Below are 21,454 nucleotides of genomic sequence, written 5' to 3'. Positions count from 1 at the left end.
ACAGTAAGATCTTAAATTACTATGCCAATCAGGCTCTTTAGTACTCTGAATCCATGGCCCTTTCAGTCTCTCTGTTTTTGATATCTTGAAAATTTAGAAAAATTCCTGGGTCTATGTGTCTTCTTCCTAGTTGAAATCTCAATGCCTATCTTTAGACCCTGTAGATGTCCTTGGCTTCTCATAATAACCACCAGATAGATGATGAGTACCCTCAAACTACTAACTGCATTATGATACTCATTTCATATTCTCACACATTTTAACTGTTAAGGTACTAATGACACCAAGAGAAGTCAGTGGAGACTAATAAAGCATTAATATACATGACATGGGTGAATAATTTGTACAAGGATGCCTAACTTTCACATCATAAGCTGCAGGTTGAGTCAGCTTCATCTGTCCATTTTAGTGATATATAACACAGGCTCCTGTTAATCTTAAGACTCTTCCCCACATTGACTTTTCCATTGCTTTTGGTACCATCCCCAGTAACAGCTTTCAAGAAAAGGAGCTCTTTCTCTGCATCCCTTCACCTTCTATCTATGTAAATGCTCTGCATTTGTAACAGAGGGAGCAAACATCATGGTCAATGGTAGTATTTGGATAGGATTATTGAAGTTAATTACAACACAGACAATCCTTTCTTCAGTGACTTTTTAATCATTTCTCCCAAACACAGAGTCATTTTTTTTAACATTATGTTTTGGTTTCTTCCCTGGCCCACATGATGTAACAATCTGTTTAAAACAGATATGGTCTGGGCTTTCACCTCAGTACCCAAAACCCAAACAGCTAAATAAGGAGCTCCTGTTGCTTAGTTAGCTACCCAGTCCCTATTCTCTGCTGAAGTACTTTGCAGTAAAGTAGCCCAGCACAAAATCTGAAATGAACTTTCTCATAAGCAAGTGTTTTCAAAATAATCTTTACCATTTGATTTGTAACTAATGTGGATGATACAAGATTCAAAATTAAACGATGTCTCTCTTTGCTTTGCCCCTCCACAATACCTAGGCTTCCTTGTCTACTCCATAGATAACTGATGTTTTCTAGAGGCATATATAAATATTATTATACATAAGATGCAAAATATATTGTTTTCTATGTGTAACAAAATAAGATATGATCACATCAATTCTAAAGCTCTAACTCTAAAATCAATACTTTCTCAAACTCAGTACTGCCTAGTATCAGATATAATCTTCCTCAGGATCTCAGAGAATGTAAGGCTGTGCAACAGAGGTCACTAACATGAAAGACGTGTGCTATTCAAATGGGATTTGCTTCAAATGAATTTGGGCTCATGAAATGTAGAAAATAAACTAGACATTTTGGTGCATTTATAAAATTCCAGCATTTAAAAGGTCAAGTCAAAAGGTTCGTAGATTGTGGTCATCCTACATAGAAAGATCTTGTTAAAAAAATAAGTGCAAAACGATAACAACAAAGAAATATGAATAAAGCAAAATCACTGGAAGTAATTTACTGAAATTATGCCTCTGTACCTGTCAGAAATTCACATTTGAATAATGTCTCTGCAGGAAAATTTACTGAAGATATCTAGGGCATTAGCCAAATACTTACACTAAATTGTATGCATGGCAGAGTATTGATTTTCCCTTAACAGAGAAGTAATTAACTTTTTTTTAGAAGATTCTTTTTCAGGTAGATACTTCCAGGAGATGACTTACTAATGGTTAGTTATCTGCTATTATAAGCATATGGATATATATATATATATATATATATATATATATATATATATATATATATATATATATATAATTTCATATTAGATGTGTCAGCTATCAAGATAGAACTGAGAGCAAGAAATTTGGAAATTGAGAGGCAAACTTATTTACTGATGGGAAAGATTATCATATTTATTATTGGAGTCATGGCAGGTATCTGATGTTATAAAACTAAGGTTCATATTGGAAAAACTTCAATGAGCCATCTCTTCCTAGGAAGATAAGGAAGCTTCACATAATGGAGCTTTGGAACTCTACCTTGGGAAGTGGCTTCATCTTGGTTGGAATTCTGGATGACAGTGGCTCTCCTGAAGTGCTCTGTGCCACATTCACAGCCCTGTACATGTTGGCTATGATCAGCAATGGGATACTGCTCCTGGTCATCACCATGGACACCCGGCTCCATGTGCCCATGTACCTTCTGCTCTGGCAGCTTTCTCTTATGGACTTACTCCTCACATCAGTCATCACTCCTAAGGCTGTTCTAGATTTTCTGCTTAAAGACAACACTATCTCCTTTGAGGGCTGTGCCTTTCAGATGTTCCTGGAACTGACACTGGGTGGTGCAGAAGACCTTCTTCTGGCCTTTATGGCCTATGACAGGTATGTGGCTATTTGTCACCCTCTGAACTATATGATCTTCATGAAACCTAGGATCTGCTGGCTTGGGGTATTCACATCATGGAGCCTGGCATCTCTGAGTGCAGTAGGATATACCATCTACACCATGCAGTATCCTTTCTGCAAATCTAGGAAGATCAGACACCTGTTCTGTGAGATCCCTCCACTGCTGAAGCTGGCCTGTGCAGACACCTCCAAATATGAGCTCATGGTTTATGTGATGGGTGTGATCTTCCTACTTCTCCCTCTTGCTGCCATTCTCTCCTCTTATACACTAATTCTGCGCACTGTGCTACACATGCCTTCACATGAAGGCAGGAAGAAAGCTCTTGTCACCTGCTCCTCACACCTAACTGTGGTTGGGATGTGGTATGGGGGTGCTTCCTTCATGTATGTTCTACCCAGTTCCTTTCATACCCCCAAACAAGACAATATCTTCTCTGTTTTCTACACAATTGTCACCCCAGCTCTGAACCCCCTCATCTACAGCCTGAGGAATAAGGAGGTGACTGGGGCTTTAAGGAGAGTCCTAGGAGGACGCCTATTACCAGAACACTCTACATTCTAAGTTGTTCTAGTAGGTCCCTTCTAGCCTCACTTCTCCTTGAAATTATATGATTTCTGTTAAAAGTGAAATTTTACTTATAAAGCAAAACACTAATAAATACAACATTTAATTAGAGACTTGGAACTTGATTATATATGTTAAATGCTCTTTGACACTATTCTTCATAAGTTACTTATAGGATATGGTTTACAGTGTTTAAATTTACTTTTTATAGTTTTAAAAGGCTAACCCTTCATTTTTCCAAAGTAACTGTTTAGTTAAATGGCTTCAAACATATCACTACTCAGACACTAATCTTGAATTTTAAAATACATATTAGACAAAGACAAGAGAAAATACTTTTAAATATCAGTGAGAAAAGATTCTTGATGTTTGCACCAATTTGAAAGCAACTAATCTTCATAAAATTAATTTTGGTAGCTTTATCTAAAGCCCAGTTGGTAGAAGTTGACTATGTTTAACTTTTAATGTCTTTCTAAGAATCAACTTTTGTGAGTGTTCTGACAGATATCTTGGCTCTGTGAATATGTGTGTGCGTACCCCCTTTTTCATTTTCATCCTGTTCTTCTCTTTAATTCCCCTTCTTCTTCCTCATCATTTTCTCCTCCTTTCTATTTTATTCTGATGCTTCAGTGATGAAAATTTAAGTGAATATTTGTGCTTCTCTACTGTGAATACTAAGAGCAAACAGGTAGAACAAAATTAGCCTTTTCTATTTTTTCTAAGCGTATTTTGAGATACATTAATAATTTCAAAAGGTCTGCATGCATGATGTGTCTATCTGTTAAGAACATTATGTCATTTGTATACGTGTCAAAATATCTTGTGGTACTCTTCTTACATGCAAAATTTTATGTAACTTGTATTATTTAAGACTTAAGTCAGAATGGCTATCATTAAGAGTACAAATGACAACAAACACTGTCATAAATGAAACTGGCCTTTGTTGAGTCTTTGTATGGTTTAGGTATCAGAGTCACTGTTCTACAGAGAATGAATTAGTGTTTCTTATATTTTTATTTTGTGGAATAGTTTGGGGAATATTGGTATTAGATCTTCTTTGAAGGCCTGGTAGAATTCTGCACTAAAACCATTTGGCCTTGGGATTTTTGTGGTGGGTGGGTGGGTGGGAGGTTTTAATGACTGCTTCTATTTATTTAGGGCATTTGGGATTGTTTAGATAGTTTACCAGATATTAATTTAACTTTAGTACTTGATATCTGTCTAGAAAATTATCCATTTCATCTAGATTTTCCAGTTATGCCAAATACAGTCTTCTGTAGTAAGATGTAATGATTTTATTCAATTTCCTAAGTTTCTGTTGTTTTTCTCTCTTTTCATTTATGATTTTCTTAATTTGGATACTGTCTCTGTGCCTTTTAGTTAGTTTGGCTAAGGATTTATTTATCTTGTTGATTTTCTGAAAGAACCAGCTCTTGATTCCTGATTCTTGATTTTGTTGATTCTTTGTATTGTTATCATTGTTTCTAATTGGTTAATTTCAGTCCTGGTTTTGACTGTTTCCTGCCTTCTACTTCTCTTGTATGTGTTTGCTTCTTTTGTTCTAGAGTTTTCAGGTGTGCTGTTAAGTTGCTAACTTAGGATCTTTCTAAACGTCTCTGTAAGGCAAAGGATACTACAAATAGGACAAAATAGCAACCTAAGGATTGGGAAAAGATCGTCACTAACCCTACATCCAATAGAAGGCTATTATGCCCAATGTGTAAAGAACTCAAGAAGCTTGACTCCAAAAAAACCAAATAACCCAATTAAAAAATGGGGTACCAAGATAAAAAGAGGATTTTCAACAGAAGAATCTCGAAGCACTTAAAGAAATGTTCAACATCCTTCGTCATTACAGAAATGCAAATCAAAATTACCTTGGGATTCCATTTTACATCAATCAGAATGGATAAGGTCAAAAACCTCAAGTGACAACAAGGATGTAGAGAAAGATGAACACTCCTCCATTGCTTGTGGGATTGCAAACTGGAACAACCATTCTGGAAATCCATCTGACAGTTCCTTAGAAAGGTGGAAATAGTTCTACCCCAAGACTCAGCTATATTGTTCCTGAGCATATGCCCAAAATATGGTTTACCATACCAGAAGAACATGTACTCCACTACATTCATAGCAGCCTTATTCACAATGGCCAGAAACTAGAAACAACCCAGATGCCCCTTAACTGAAGAATGGATACAGAAATGTGGTTCATTTACACAATGGGATACTATTCACATACTAAAAATGAGAACATCAAGAATTTTGAAGAGCTGGGTGTGGTGGTGTATGCCTTTAATCCCAGAACTCGGGAGGCAGAGGCAGGAGGATTTCTGAGTTCAAGGCCAGACTGGTCTACAGAGTGAGTTCCAGGGCAGCCAGAGATATACAGAGAAACCCTGTCTCAAACAAACAAACAAACAAACAAAACAAACAAACAAACAAAAAAACAAAAAAGTTGCAGGCAAAAGGATCGAACTAGAAAAATATCATCCTGAATGAGGTAACCCCGACCTGAAAGGACATGCATGGTATGTACTCACTGATAAGTGAATATTAGCCAAAAAGTACAGAATACCCATGATACAACCCACAGACCACAGAAATTTAACAAGAAGGAAGGCCCAAGTGTGAATGCTTAAATCCCATTTAGAAGGAGGAACAAAATAATCACAGGAGGCAGAGGGATGGAAGAAGCTGGGTGTAGAGGGGAGAGAGAGGAGAAATGGGGGCCATGATTAGGTATGGGGGAAACAGGTGAAAAGCCCAGAGAGCCAGAAGAATAAATGGAAATATGCAGCTGCTGAGGTTGGGTGTGGGAGGAAAGTCTAGAAAGTCCCAGAGATATGAGATACCTGGGATATGAGAGGCTCTCGGGACTTAATAGGGATGACCTTAGCCAAAATGCCCCACTGTGGGGAGATGGAACCTTTAGTGACTACCTCCAATAGATAGTACAGGGCCCCAAGTAGAGGGATGGGTCACCAACCTACCTTCAAAATTGTGACCCACAATTGTTTCTGTCTAAAAGAAACGGAAGGACAAATTTGGAACAGAGACAGAAGGAAAGGCCCTCCAATGCCCAATCCCATGGGTAGGCCCGAAATCCTGACATGATTACTGATGCTATGCTGTGCTTGTGGACAGAAGCCTAGCATTGCTGTCCTCTGAGAGGATCTACAGCTGCTACCTGAGACAGATGCAGGTACTTATACCCAATCACTGGACTGAGGGTCAGAGATCCCTATGGAACAGTTACGGGAAGGATTGAAGGAGCTGAAGAGGATGGCAACCCCATAGGAAAACCAAGAGTATCATCTAACATGAACCTCTGTGAGCTCCCAAAGACTAAGCATCCAATCAAAGAGCATACATGGGCTGGCCTGAGGTCCCTGGTACATATGTATCAGATGACTGTTTTGTAAGGCCTCAGTGGGGGAGGATGCACCTAATACTGTAGAGATTTAATGTCCAAGGGAAAGAGGGTGCCCAGGGGAGAGGGAAGCACCTTCTCAGATGTGAAGGGATAGGGGATAGGGTTCAGAACTCTGGAGGGGGGACTTTGAGAGGGGCAACACTTGGGGTGTAAGTAAATAGAATAATTAATTTTAAATGAGCTATAGAACTGAACAGAAAATTTATCAAAAGAGGAAGTGCACAAGATAAAACCTATATCTGGCATCATTATTAGACCAAGAACCTATAGCTAGACAGGTCATAGGCCCTAAGAGATCAACTATTACTTTTACAATGCTGCTAAATTATATTAAACTGACTCTTAATGACATTAGACCAATGAATTAATGTATCTATCAATCCTAATCTGAGAAGCATCTGCTTGCCATAGATGGTGATTAACACAGAGACCCATAACTAGCCAAGGTACAGAGAATAAGAGGCTGCAGAATCCTCATCCCTAAGGGTAGCCTCTATATCACACGATCTTTCATAGGGCTCAGGGATCATTATGGAGAGTAAGAAGAAAGATTGTAAGAGTCAGTGGTGGTATAACTATAAAAAAACATTATATTCTTGTCACAACAGGAAAGTTGCACATATGAACTCACAAAAGGCCAGTCCAAGACCCAAAATGATCAAATCCCAACATGAGAGGGGATTTCAGCACCCAGTTGCCCCAGTGAAGATGTTGGTTATAAGTAGTATTAGCTACTAGGGGAGGAAGAGACAGACACTCTTCTTTAAGAGTATATAGCCCCTGATAAGTCAACCACACTACAGTGAAATACCACATACCTAAAATTATTTGGGAAGCACAAATTGTTCTTGAAGAGTTAATAAAAGGCACACAATGTTAGGTTATTAGGAAAAGGGGAATAGATCTGAGTACAGCTAAAGAGTTGGAGTTGATTATTATGAAGCCACATTATAAGAAATTGTTTTAAAAGTGAAAAAAATACAAATTGTTTATAAACACATAAAAAGTGCTCAGCATCCTTAACCCTTTAGAAAATGCAGCCTAAAACTAATCTATGATCCCATCTCAGCCTAGTCAGAACGGTCATCATCAGGAATGCAAATGGAGCTCTTATACACTGTTGATGGGAGTGTAAACTAGTATACTACTTAGAAATCAGTCTAGAGATTTCTCAAAAATATATAAATAGAACTAACATATGATAGAGCTATATCATGCCTGGACATAGTCTGAAAAGGCTCTATGACCAACCACAGACAGATTTGCAACCCATGTTCATTGCCATTCTATTCACAACAGCTAGTAAATGGAATCAACCTTATTATTATCTGTCAATATACAAATGGATAAGGAATATATGGTAAATGTACACAATCGAATGCCCCAATTAAAAAAAATGATATTCGCTACTGGTTTGCTGTATATTGCTTTTATTATGTTTAGGTATGGGCCTTGAATTCCTGATTTTTCCAAGACTTTTATCATGAATGGGTGTTGGATTTTGTCAAATGCTTTCTCAGCATCTAATGAGATGATCATGTGGTTTTTTTTTCTTTGAGTTTGTTTATATAGTGGATTACATTGATAGATTTCCATATATTAAACCATCCCTGCATCCCTGGGATGAAGCCTACTTGATCATGATGGATGATCATTTTGATGTGTTCTTAGATTCGGTTTGCAAGAATTTTATTGAGCATTTTTGCATTGACATTCATAAGGGAATGGCATCCAAAAGTTATATTGAAGTAACTCCCACCCAGAAAACAAACAAAGGCTGTTACTGAACTAAGCTTCAAACCTTTGTTTTGGGTGTTTAACTTGGTGCACAAGTAAAATCCACGTATCCTAAAAATAGCCATTGTGGGAATTCATTAAGAAAAAGTAGAAAAAAGATCATAGAAAAGATGAAAATGAAGATAGACAAGACAAGATGAAGACAGAGAAGTGGAATATTGATGATGGGAAGGCTAAAACAGGAAGTGGCAAAGGAAATGAAGGAGTCAATGGGAGGTCAACCTAAAGGAAGGGACTATGAAAAGGACACATGGAAATGTACTATTTTGCAACCAAAATTTGGAGATGTGTTTGGAGGTGGTAGTAGAAAACATCTGAAATGAAGAAGGGGAGTTTGTGGGGATTGATTTTTAAGCATGATGGGTATGGAGAATGGGAGTATAGAGTGTTTAGGTTAACCAAAAATAATGATGACTCAAAAAGTTTTATGAAACCCCAAATTTGGTGAGATCCTTCCAAAACATATGTTCATACCAGAAATTCTAGTGCGGCTACCCTGAATGAGTAGATAGTGGTGTTCTTCCAGGAAGACATTTGTCATTAAAATCATAGTGCCAGGCATGGTATGCCTTCCCACAAATTATTGGTCAGTGAGGGTTCAGAGAGCTCTAAAATAATGCAGGCATTGGTCAGAGAGGGTTCAGAGATCTCTAAAATAATGCAGGCCATTTCTACTGCTCTTTGTTACTCACCACAAATTATATGGTAAATACGTATTGCTGAAGACCCCATGTACTTTGACTGAAGTACATAGAGAAATCTCAAACAGATCAGGAAACATCTCCAATACTGTCTAGATAGTAATGGAATATATTAAGAAGCCTTCTGGATGGAGAAAAACCATAAATAATCTTACCTAATGTTGAACTGTGGATACTATAATACTGACATGTCAGGCAAGACATGTTCGGTCCATCTACTGGCTGGTTGTGTGTGTCAACTTGACATAAGCAGGAGTTATCACAGAGAAAGGAGCTTCAGTTTCAGATATGCCTCCATGAGATCCAGCTGTAAGGTATTTTCTCAATTAGTGATGAAGGAGGGAGGGCCCACTCCGGGTAGTGCCATCCCTGAGCTGGTAGCCCTGGGTTCTATAAGAAAGCAAGCTGAGTAAGCCAGAGGAAGCAAGCCAGTAACATCCCTCCATGGCCTCTGCATCAGCTCCTGCCTCCAGGATCCTGCCCTGTGTGAGTTCCTGTCCTGACTTCCTTTGGTGATGAACAGCAATGTGGAAGTATAAGCTGAATAAAACCTTTCCTCCTCAAATTGCTCTTTGGTTGTGATGTTTTGTGCAGGAATAGAAACCCTGACTAAGACAGTCCACTAGTGGTATGACTGTGAGAGATCAATCATTCTATGATTTTGAGTTCTGATCCACAGGTTGTAATTCTTGCAGGCATGCTATAATAAACACACTCTACAGTTCATGTATGCAGAGGTTAGAGTAGGGTAGAACTTATTACTATTTCAAAAACATAATTGTGAAATTGTCTTCTAAACATTTGTGTGTACAGTCAAAGACTTGGGTTGTCCTCAGCTTTGATCAGAGATATTTCTTTTTGCAGTGGACAGAAGTCAATGCAGAGAATGATAAGTGGTCAAAGGACTGAGAACAGGTGATTATGAGTGCTCAGCTCTAAAGGGAGACACTTCATTAACTTCAATACCAATATTCAGGGAACATTGTGGATGAGAGGGCTAAAACAATGTAAGAGTCAACAAATAAGGAGTGGGCTGTGAATTGAAGTCCTCCGGACACAATACAGCATACACCCATGAAATTTCAGAAACTGTAGTTACTTACACAAAATTGCAAAATACAAAGTCACCCAAAATGCAAGACTAGAAGGGCAATGAATTCTCAAGGTATTACCTCTCACTAAAAAGTTTCTTGCCACTTGATAACTGCTGAGGGTAGGAGAATCATTTTGAGGATATAGGAATTGGTAGGACCCATATGTCCATTGGATAGTCACATACTCATTCACATATGGGTAGCACTAATTGCTTTTAAAGGATTATAAAAAAGAGAGCAAGGTATACTGGGGAAATCTATGAAGAGCTGGAGAAAGGAAATTGAGGATATGTATTTCATTGTATATATTTATAAAATTTTCAAAGAATAATTATTGGCAACTAAAATATTTTTCTTTCTTTCTCACTTTTGGTTAGATTTTTAATAATTTTGAACAATGTATCTTGTATTTTCCCTTTCTCCATTCCTCCCAGATCTATACCTCCTTCCCCTCCCATTCTCCCTTCTCTCCACCTTCTCTCTCTCCCTCTTAAATCCCAACAAATATAGTTGGTATTTCCACATACTCTTAAATATGAGGCCCTCCATTGGAACATGGTCAACCTACCAGAGGCCACACCCTTAAAGAAAACTGACTATTTCTTTCAGCAGTCATCAGTTACTAATAGGTCTGGGGCTTCATGCCTACCTCCCCTCCCCATGTTTGGATTTTGTCTGGCTTGATCTTGAACAGGTCCTGTATATGCTGCCTCAACTGCTGTAAACCTGCATATACAACTGCCCTACTAGTTCTAGAAAACACTATTTCCTTGTAGTGATCCACTTCTGGTCCTAACAATCTTTATATATTCTTTCCCACAATGATTCTAGAGCCTTGGTATGTGATAGAAGTGTTTCCTTTAGGAACAACCACTAAGTAGTCTCTTTTTTGCACCTTGACCATTTTTAGTCTGTGCACTAACTGTCATCAACTATAAATAAAAACTTCTCTGATGAGAAACTGTGGGTATAAAGATAAGTCACTGGGAGTTGGTTTAATACTCTGCTCATTTATAATAGAGTATAGTAAGTTTCACCCTAGGGACTATGACCTATTCAGCCACAAGTTCTTGGTCATGATATTAATGACACATGATGATTTCAACTTGTGATCAGACCTTAAATCCAATCAGAAAAAATTTTGGTTACTCCAAAGACATTTTTCAATTATTGCATGAATAGATATATCTTGCAGAATGGATATTGTAGCCTGTAGGGTTCACACTTACATAGGTTTGATGACTTAAACATGTTTTTGGAGAAATATATATGGAAGCATTGCATCTACATAACTCCCACCATTACCCACTCCCCAGTAATGCTGTTTTATTTTCTAAGTATTTTTCAAGACATATCTCCATTGTCCTATTACTGCCAATGATAGGCTATTATCATCTATATGTGTTTATATTGTGGATATTTTGTCTCTGAAAGCATTTAAGTGATTTTTATTAATATTGACTCTCTACAACTCTAGTATGGAATAGATTTATTTCTATTTTCCTGCTTAATAAAAAGAAAATTGAACTCTTTCTTTAGCCGTCACTCATGGCGCCAAGACATGAACACAAACAGAAGCTGTGCTAGATTGCCATTGGAAAATGCAAATATCCCTCATCTAGAACTACCTAGAAAAGCCATACTGAACTGAAGAAAAATAAGGAAAGCAACATTATATTCTAGGATAGAAGGATATTCAGTTACATTTTGATTTTCATTCAGAACTACATTAAAAACTCTGGAAAGTCTGGTGAGGTTTTGGTGTATATGAGTGTCCTTAATCTCATCAGATGGGAGGCTAAGGGGAAGAGAAACCTAGAGCCTCACAGCTCATTTAATGACAGAAGACATCAGGAAAGGCAAGCCAGAAAGCACACCCAAGAGGACTCATTAACTTGTTTCAGAGACAAACATTTTCAAGGAGGTCATTTCAAATAAGATACAAGTCCATCTAAAAATATGCATAGAATAATGAAGAGAAGGATTCTTGGGAATAGAAAACAAGGCTCCAGTGTACTCCTGGCCCCAGGGATGTCTAATAGTACTAGACAGGGACCTTTGAGCTTTTGATCAAGTTTTCTACTTCCCTCCCACAACTTTGATATTGCTAGCAGAAACACTGTAACCTCACTATGACCCACAAAAACTGTCTACAAACTGACAGGAAACTAGAACAGCTGGTTCACTCCTTGCAAGTTGTTTGAATTGACAGTTTCTAGTAATTCTGCTCAGGTGTGAGAACATCAGAGACATTTTGTTGCTGTGCTGGACACTGGCCAAAATCTGTTAGCTGCTTGGCTGTCCCCATTGTCATTTCCAGAGGTGTTTGCAGATGAAAGGCGTTAAACACATCCTTGACACCTGACAAGGTGGATTTGTAATATACTGCCCCAATGTAGCAAAACTTGAATCAAAAATTGTTGAAGGAAATTAAACCTCCCCACCATGTTTGTGATGAAATTATCCTCAACTGCCAAACAATCCAATGTGAAGCTGGGGTCCAGGTATCCAGGATTCCTACTAGTCAAGGTAAGGAATTTCATCACTTTTAAAGACATCCATGTAGCTTTTAAGTATTTTGAGTCAAGAATTAGAGTCCATAGCAATACCTAAAGGCTTAAGCTGACATTTCTCAGGCTTTGTAGTACTTCAAATCCATGACTTTTTCAGACTATCTACTTTTGATTTTTGAACATGAAAAGTATCATTAGGACTGATCAATCCCATGTCATACTCTAGACTTGAGTAACTCCTTCCTAGAAGTAACCTCTGTCTAGGCCTCCAGATGCCATAGATGTCTCTGGCTTCTGATAATACCTATAAAATAGATGAATGCCCCCAAAGGACTATCTGATTTAATGAGATACTTATTCCATATTCTCAAAATATTAATGGCCCCCGGACAAGACAATGGACACTTGAAATGTTAATGTAAATATGCCAAGATGTGGCCATATGATTTACATAAGATGTTTCATTTTCACACTAACTTTCATTCATTCTAACTTTATGTTCTGAGTTGGCTTCATCTGTCCTGTTCTATGATGTGCAGCAAGGATCCTTTCAATCTTTGAAGCCTCCAAATACGGGTTTCTTTATGGCTTTTGGAGCCAGATAACAATATCAGCTTCCCAGAAAGGACGCTTACTTATCCCTCTTCCTCTTATATCTAATGTAAATCCTTTTTACTTACAAGAGGGAGAGTGGACATTAGGATTGATGGCTGGACTAGGATGGGATTGTTCAGACAGATTACAGCACAGAATACTTACTCTTTTGTCAAATTTTGCCATATTACCTAAGCATAAGCAGAACCATTTTTATATGAAGGGTAGAAATCTTTTATTTCTGTGTCTTTGCAGACACACATTGTATAATAATCTGTTAAAATAAAAAATATGTTCACATTGATCCTCAAGGTTTAACTGCAAACCCACAATATTTTCTCAAATTCAATTTTCCAGAGGTTTAGAAAGCAAGCCTTTTTTCAGGATCATGGAGAATGTGGGGTTTTGAAATAGGCAATTAAGGTGGACAACCATGTATTCATACAGTAGATTGACTATAAACAAATATAGACTTACAGAATATAGAAAATGAGCTGGACAGTTTGGTGCATTCTTAAAATGCCAGCACTGAGCAGGATGAAGCAAGATGTTCTTGTGGCCACCTGGGACTGTATAGAAAAGGCAGCACACACCTTTAAATACCAGTCCTCAGGTGGCAGAGGCAGATAGACCTCTGTGAGTTTGAGACCAACCTGGTCTACAGAGTGACTTCCAGGACAGCCAGGATTACACATAAAAATCCTGTCTTAAAGAAATCGACAGAAAAGAAAGAAAAGAAAGAATAATTTTTAAAAGGCAGAAATGTGGATGTAATTTATTAAGGACACACCTCTATATCAGTTGAGAATTTCATATTTAAAAAATGTCTATTCACAAAGAAAGCTGAAATATTAAAACTATTAACCAAATTAACACTAAAGAAATAATGGGGTATTTTATTAATCATAACAAAGAAATAATTTGGTCTTTCTGGAGAGATACTTCTTCAGGTTACATCTGGTATAATATTTTCATCAGCTTATAACCTATTTTAAAATTATTATTATTATTGTAGTAGATGATCTCCACTTAGACACATCTTTCTTCAAGATATAATCATCAATTCAAAATTTGGAGACCAAGAAGCAAAGCTACTCACTAGTGGGAAAGACATCATTTTACTGGAGTCCTGTTGGATATCCTAAGTGAACTCTGATATAACAAAACCAGGACACATATTGGCAAAATTGTGTTGAACCATCTTAGGTTGGCTACTACAGAAATGACACAGAATGGAGTCCTGGAACTCCACATTGGGAGGTGCCTTCATCTTGATGGGGATTCTAGATGACAGTGGCTCTCCTGAACTGCTCTGTGCTGTAATCACAGCCATGTACATGTTGGCTATGGTCAGCAATGGGCTGCTGCTGCTGGTCATCACCATGGATGCACAGCTCCACATACCCATGTACCTTCTGCTTGGGCAGCTCTCTCTCATAGACTTCTTTCTCACATCAATTATTATCCCCAAGGCTGTCATGGACTTTCTGCTCAAAGACAACACCATATCAATAGAAGGTTGTGCCCTTCAGATGTTCCTGGCACTGACACTTGGTGGTGCAGAAGACCTCCTTCTGGCCTTCATGGCCTATGACAGGTATGTGGCTATTTGTCATCCTCTGAACTATATGGTTTTCATGAGGCCAAGCATCTGCTGGCTTGGAGTAGCCACATCATGGATTCTGGGACTCCTGAGTGCCCTGGGATATACCATCCACACGATGCGGTACCCGTTCTGCAAATCCCGTAAGATCAGAGACCTATACTGTGAGATCCCTCCATTGCTGAAGCTGGCCTGTGCAGACACCTCCAAATATGAACTCATGGTTTATGTGATGGGTGTGGCCTTCCTAATTCCACCACTCGCTGCCATCCTGGCTTCCTACATATTAATTCTTTTCACGGTGCTTAACAAGCCTTCAAATGAAGGAAGGAAGAAAGCACTTGTCACCTGTTTTTCCCACTTGACAGTAGTTGGTCTGTACTATGGGGCTCTCACAGTTATGTATGTCCTACCCAGTTCCTATCTTAGTCCCAAACAAGAGAACCTCCTTTCTGTTTTCTACACTGTCGTGACCCCAGCTCTAAACCCCCTCATTTACAGCCTGAGGAATAAGGAGGTCACTGGAGCCTTGAGGAGGGTCTTGGGTAAGTGGTTTCTGCCTACACAGTCTACTTTTTAGGGGCTTCTAATGGGTATCTTCTATACTTTATTCTTTCTCAATGTCATCAAATTGCTGTTATAAATGAATGAAACTAAGGAAGTGAAAGTGTTTCTTTTTCTAGAGAAGCTGGGAATATGTGTCCTTGATAAAAGTTCTTTGAATCTTATCATTTGACTTTTTACAAGATGTTCACACTATTTAAAATTATCTGTTGTCTTTAAAAGTTAGTCTCTGTTTCCCAGTGTAGCTATTTTTGAGATTATAAAGTCAGACAAGACTATTCTCATCTTCTGTTCATACTGAACCTAAAAATCAGAGAAAGTAATCTTAAGTGGTTTTCTTACAGATCAATAGGAGAGGATTTTTGAGGCTTGTACAAATTTTTAAACCAACTACTCTTGGTAAGATATAAATCAACACAGTTTGGTCTAATGACCAGTTGGCAGAGCTCTGCATCATATTCTCTCTTCCTCTACCTGTAAGCACCAGCTTTTATGGGTAGCATGTCAGATGACTTTTCTTGTATTCAGTGTGTGTGTGTGTGTGTGTGTGTGTGTGTGTGTGTGTGTGACATAATGTACCTTTCCCCTTTTCCCTCCTATTCCTCCTCCTTCTGTTTCCTTCTCTTTCTTTTCCTCTGCCTCCTTTTTTCTTTTACTTCTTTGAAGTGGTTAGTAATGAAATTGTCACTTTTAATTGTAACTTGTAAATAATATTTTAAAAGGAGCAGAATAAAACAGTGGTTTTCATTTGTCTTAATCATGTTTCGAAGTATCTTAATTGTAAATGGTTCACATGTTTGGTGTGTGGGTGTGTGTACTTTAAACAATATACAATCTGAACATACGTCAAAATAACCAATGGCACCCTAAGCATATACTTGATTTTTATGCCTTTTTTATCAGTGAAAAACCTAGTCAGGACTACCATTATAAAAACATAAATAACAGCAAATGGTGGCATGGAGAAGTATATATGGACATGGTTAAAAAGAGACTAAACTAGTTATTTACCTTTGGAAATCCATCTAGAGGTTTCTCAAAAAGCTAAACTCAAACTACCATATGACCATTCCATATTCTCCTAGAAGTATACTGAAAATAATCTGTACCATATTGTAGAGACATTTGCTTGTCCATATTCAGCTCTGTTCATAACAGCTAGGGATGGCAAAACAATAAAAATTTAGTCAGCTAAAAAGAAAAATGAAGTTATGAAATTGGTAAGCAACTTGATACAACTGAAAAGTAATTTTCTTAAGACTTACTTATTTTATGCATGTGAGTGCACTGTCACTCTCTTCAGACACACCAGAAGAGGGCATCACATCCCATTATAGATCTCATGGAAGATCAGTCAGATCTCTTAACTGCTGAGCCATCTCTCCAGCCTAAAATGTAATACTGAGTGAGATAACTCATACCCTGAAATAAAGGTGCCCCATGTCCTCTCATGTGTTGATCCTGACTTTGAGTACTTAGTTTTGTATGTTTAACCTGAAGCATCTGTAGAAGAGATGGGAATACTGGGGGTGGAATGAAGTTTTAAAAGGTGGGGAAGATACAGGATGGGTGTGTTGATAAAAGGAAAGGCTGTATGGAAAAATCATATGGAAACCTACTGTCTTGTAACTCAACTTAAAAAAATAAATTTAAAATTTGTTGTTAAGTGTTTTTTCATCTGTACTAAATATGTTATATATAATGGGATATAAGTGGTTTGGGAAATTTGTTAATACCTTGTAAGGCTTTTTTTTTTTAATGTGGAATAAATAGTCTTAGAACTGGTGAAATAATAAAATGAAATGCGCTTTCTTTTTATTATTATTACTACTATTACTATTTACATTGATGCCATAGAGTTTGAAAATAGAGGTGTGCAAACCAAGTTTACAGTGTTTGCAGTAGCAAAAGCCTATCATGTAGTTATGGTTTGCAACCAGGAGCTACAGCAATGGTTTATGTTGAAGTGCATGCCTTGGAGATTTTTGACCATGAGAACACACTGGAGGGTGACTTATATTTTTAACCATGATTTTCTTTGATTATTCATCTCTTCTGTGAAAAGCAGTGTTTACCCATGTGAAGTGCCTCTGTTCAAACTTCTTTTAAAAGAAGTATATTTTAATTATCTCAGAAACAAAGGGGGTTTTATACAAATTTCTTCATAAATCCTACTTTAAAAAATTTTTTTATTATATTTTATTAGATATTTTCTTTATTTACATTTCAAATGCTATCCTGAAAGTTCCCTATACCCTCCCCCCCCGCCCCTGCTCCCCTACCTACCCACTCCCACTACTTGGCCCTGGCCTTCCCCTGTACTGGGTCATATAAAGTTTGCAAGACCAAGGAGCCTGTCTTCCCAAAGATGGCCGATTAGGCCATTTTCTGCTGCATTTGCTGGTAAAGACACAAGCTCAATTGGTACTGGTTAGTTCATATTGTTGTTCCACCTACAGGGTTGCAGACCCCTTCAGCTCCTTGGGTACTTTCTCTAGCTCCTCCATTGGGGGCCCTGTGTTCCATCCAATAGCTGACTGTGAGCATCCACTTCTGTGTTTGCCAGGCACTGGCATAGCCTCACAAGAGGCTGCTATAACAGGGTCCCTTTAGCAGAATCTTTCTGGCATGTGCAATAGTATCTGGGTTTGGTGGCTGATGACGGGATGGATCCCCGGATGGGGTAGTCTCTGGATAGTCATCCTTTCATCTTAGCTCTAAATTTTGTCTCTTTACCTATATCCTTTCGTGGGTATTTTGTTCCTTATTCTAAGGAGGAATGAAGTATCCACACGATGGTCCTCCTTCTTGGTTTTCTTGTGTTTTGCAAAATGTATCTTGGGTATTCTAAGTTTCTGATAATATCCACTTATCAGTGAGTGTATATCTAGTGACTTCTTTTGTGATTGGGTTACCTCATTAAGGATGATATCCTCCAGATACATCTATACAAGAATTTCATAAAGATACAAGAATTTCATAAATCCTACTTTTACTAACATTTTTATTAGATATTTTCATTGTTTACATTTCAAATGTTATCCCCTTTCCTGGTTTGTTTTCCTGCCCCTCTCCCTGCTCACCAGCCCACCCATGCCCACTTCCTGGCCCTAGCATTCCCCTACACTGGGGCATAGAGCCTTCACAGGACCAAGGGCTTCTCCTCCCATTGATGACCAACAAGACCATCCGCTGGTACATATGTGACTAGAGTCATGAATCCCACCATGCATATTCTTCGGTTGGTGGTTTAGTCCCTGGGCTTTCTGGGGGGTACTGCTTTATTCGTATTGTTGTTCCTCCTATGGGGCTGCAAACCCCTTCAGCTCCTTGGGTACTTTCTCTAGCTCCTCCATTGGGGACTTTGTGTTCAGTGCAATGGTTGGCTGAGAGCATCCACCTCTGTATTTGTTAAGCACTGGTAAAGCCCCTTGGGGGGCAGCTATATCAGGCTCCTGTCAACAAGCACTTGTTGGCATCCACAATAGTGTCTGGGTTTGATGACTGTATATGGGATGGATCCCCGTATGGGACAGTCTCTGGATGGCCTTTCCTTCAGTCTCTGCTCCACATTTTGTCTCTTTAACTCTTCCCATGGGTATTTTGTTCCCCCTTCTAAGAAGGACTGAAATATTCACACTTCAGTCTTCCTTCTTCTTGAGCTTCATGTGGTCTGTGAATTGTATCTTGGATATTCTGAGCTTTGGAGCTAATATCCACTAACCAGTGAGTGCTTACTGTGTGTGTTCTTTTGTAATTGCATTACCCCACTCACGATAATATTTTCAAGTTCCATCCATTTGCCTGCAAATTTCATGAAGTCATTGTTTTTAATAGCTGAATAGTATTCCATTGTGTAAATGTACCAGATTTTCTATATCCACTTCTCTGTTGAGGAACATCTGGGTTCTTTCTAGCTTGTGGCTATTATAAATATGGGTGTTATGAACATAATAGAGCATGTGTATTTATTTCATGTTAGAGCACCTTCTGGGTATATACCCAAGAGTAGTATTGCTGAGTCCTCAGGTAGTACTAAGTCCAGTTTTCTGAGGAACTACCAAACTGATTTCCAGAGTAGTTATACCAGCTTGCAATCCTACCAGCAATGGAAGAGTGTTCTCTACATCCTTACCAGCATCTCCTGTCACCTGAGTTTTTGATCTTAGCCATTCTGACTGGTGTGAAGTGGAATTGTCAAAGTGGGTTGTTTTGATTTGCATTTCTCTGATGACTAAGGATGTTGAACATTTCTTTAAGCACTTCTCAGCCATTCAGTATTCCCCAGTAGTCTGGCTTGGCATTTGTTTTTCCTTAGGGTCTGTATCACATCTGTCCAGGATCTTCTGGCTTTCATAGTCTCTGGTGAGAAGCCTGGTGTAATTTTGATAGGGTCTGCCTTTATATGTTACTTGACTTTTTCCCCTTACTGCTTTTAATATTCTTTCTTTGTTTAGTACACTTGGTGTTTTGATTATTATGTGATGGGAGGGATTTCTTTTCTGGTCCAATTTATTTGGAGTTTGTAGGCTTCTTGTATGTTCATGGGCATCTCTTTCTTTAGTTTAGGGAAATTTTCTTCTATAATTTTGTTGAAGCTATTTCCTGGCCCTTTAAGGTGGGAATCATCACTATCTTCTATCCTATTATCCTTATGTTTGGTCTTCTCATTGTGTCCTGGATTTCCTGGATGTTTTGGGTTAGGAGGTTTTTGCATTTTGCATTTTCTTTGACTGTTGTGTTGATGTTTTCTATGGTATCTTCACATCTGAAATTCTCTCTTTTATCTCTTTTATTCTGTTGTGGATGCTTGCATCTATGACTCTGTGTGTCTTTCCTATGTTTTCTATCTCCAGTGTTGTGTCCCTTTGTGATTATTTTATGGTTTCTATTTCCAATTTTAGATCCTGGATTTTTTTTTTTCAGTTCCTACACCTGTTTGGTTGAATTTTCCTCTAATTCCTTAAGGGATTTTTGTGTTTCCTCTCTAAGTTCTTCTACCTGTTTACCTGTGTTCTCTTGTATTTCTTTAAGGAAATTATTTATGTCCTTCTTAAATTTCTCTATCATCATCATGAGAAAAAAGGCAGACATAACAACAGATATGGAGGAGATCTGAAGAATCATCAGGACATACATAAAAATTTGTACTCCAAAAATTTGGAAAATCTAAAATAAATGAACAATTTTTTGATAGGTACCACGTATGAAGATAAATCAATATGAGATAAACAATTTAAAAGACCTTTAACCCCCTATTAAAATAGAAGCCGTCATTAACCGTGATTAAAACTCTCTCAAAACACACATTGAACCACACATAGTAATAGTGGGAGAGCTCAACTCTCCACTCTCACCAATTGACAGGTCATTGACACAGATACACAGTGAAACTAATAGAGGTTATGAACCAAATTGATTTAACAGATATCTACAGAACATTCCACCCTAAGACAAAAGAATACCCCTTCTTCTCAGCATCTCATGGTACCTTCTCCAAAATTGATCATATAATTGGTCACAAAACACCCTCCACCAATATAAGATGATTGAAATAATCCTATGCATCCTATCAGACCACCACAGACTAAGGCTCATCTTCAATTACAGCAGAAACAACAGAATGTCCACAAAGACATGGCAACTAAAAAACTCTAAATTCAATGATAACTTGGTCAAGAAAGAATTAAAGAGAGAAATTGAAGACTTCCAGGAAAATGAAAATGATAACACATCATACCCAGACTTAGGGACACAATGAAAGCAGTGCTAAGAGAACAATTCATATCACTAAGTGCACTGGTAAAGAAACTAGAGAAATCTTACACTAGCAATGTAATGGCACACATGAGAGCTCTAGAAGAAAAGGAATCAAACATACCCAAGAGGGGTAGACAACAGGAAATAGTCAAACCCAGGGGTGAAATCAACCAAATATAAACTGAGAGAGTAATACAAAGAATCAACAAAACCAAAATCTGGTTCTTTGAGAGAATCAACAAGATTGATAAACCCCCAGCCAAACTAACTAAAGGGCCAAGAGGCAGTATCCAAATTAAGAAAATCAGAAATGAAAAGGGAAACATAACAACAGAAACTGGAGAAATTCAAAAAATCATCTGATCCTACTACAAAAGCCTATACTCAACAAAACTGTAAAAACTAGGTGAAATGTATGGTTTTCCAGACAGATACCATGTACCAAAGTTAAA

General features: G+C 38.0%; 2 protein-coding genes across 2 annotated transcripts; both read left to right on the top strand.

The window, feature by feature from the left end:
- Positions 1–1,986: 1,986 nt before the first annotated feature.
- Positions 1,987–2,937, top strand: LOC110330381 (olfactory receptor 2AG1-like). The gene has a single exon (XM_021210398.1). The coding sequence runs from the start codon at positions 1,987–1,989 to the stop codon at positions 2,935–2,937; it is 951 nt and encodes a 316-aa protein (XP_021066057.1).
- Positions 2,938–14,307: 11,370 nt separating this feature from the next.
- On the top strand, positions 14,308–15,258 carry LOC110331439 (olfactory receptor 2AG1-like). The gene has a single exon (XM_021212038.1). The coding sequence runs from the start codon at positions 14,308–14,310 to the stop codon at positions 15,256–15,258; it is 951 nt and encodes a 316-aa protein (XP_021067697.1).
- The last annotated feature ends 6,196 nt before the right edge of the window (positions 15,259–21,454 follow it).

This window comes from Mus pahari, chromosome 1, assembly GCF_900095145.1.
Source record: "Mus pahari chromosome 1, PAHARI_EIJ_v1.1, whole genome shotgun sequence".
Taxonomy (NCBI): Eukaryota; Metazoa; Chordata; class Mammalia; order Rodentia; family Muridae; genus Mus; species Mus pahari.
Note: the sequence above shows the minus strand (reverse complement) of the source record. Positions and strands in the feature narration are given on the sequence as shown.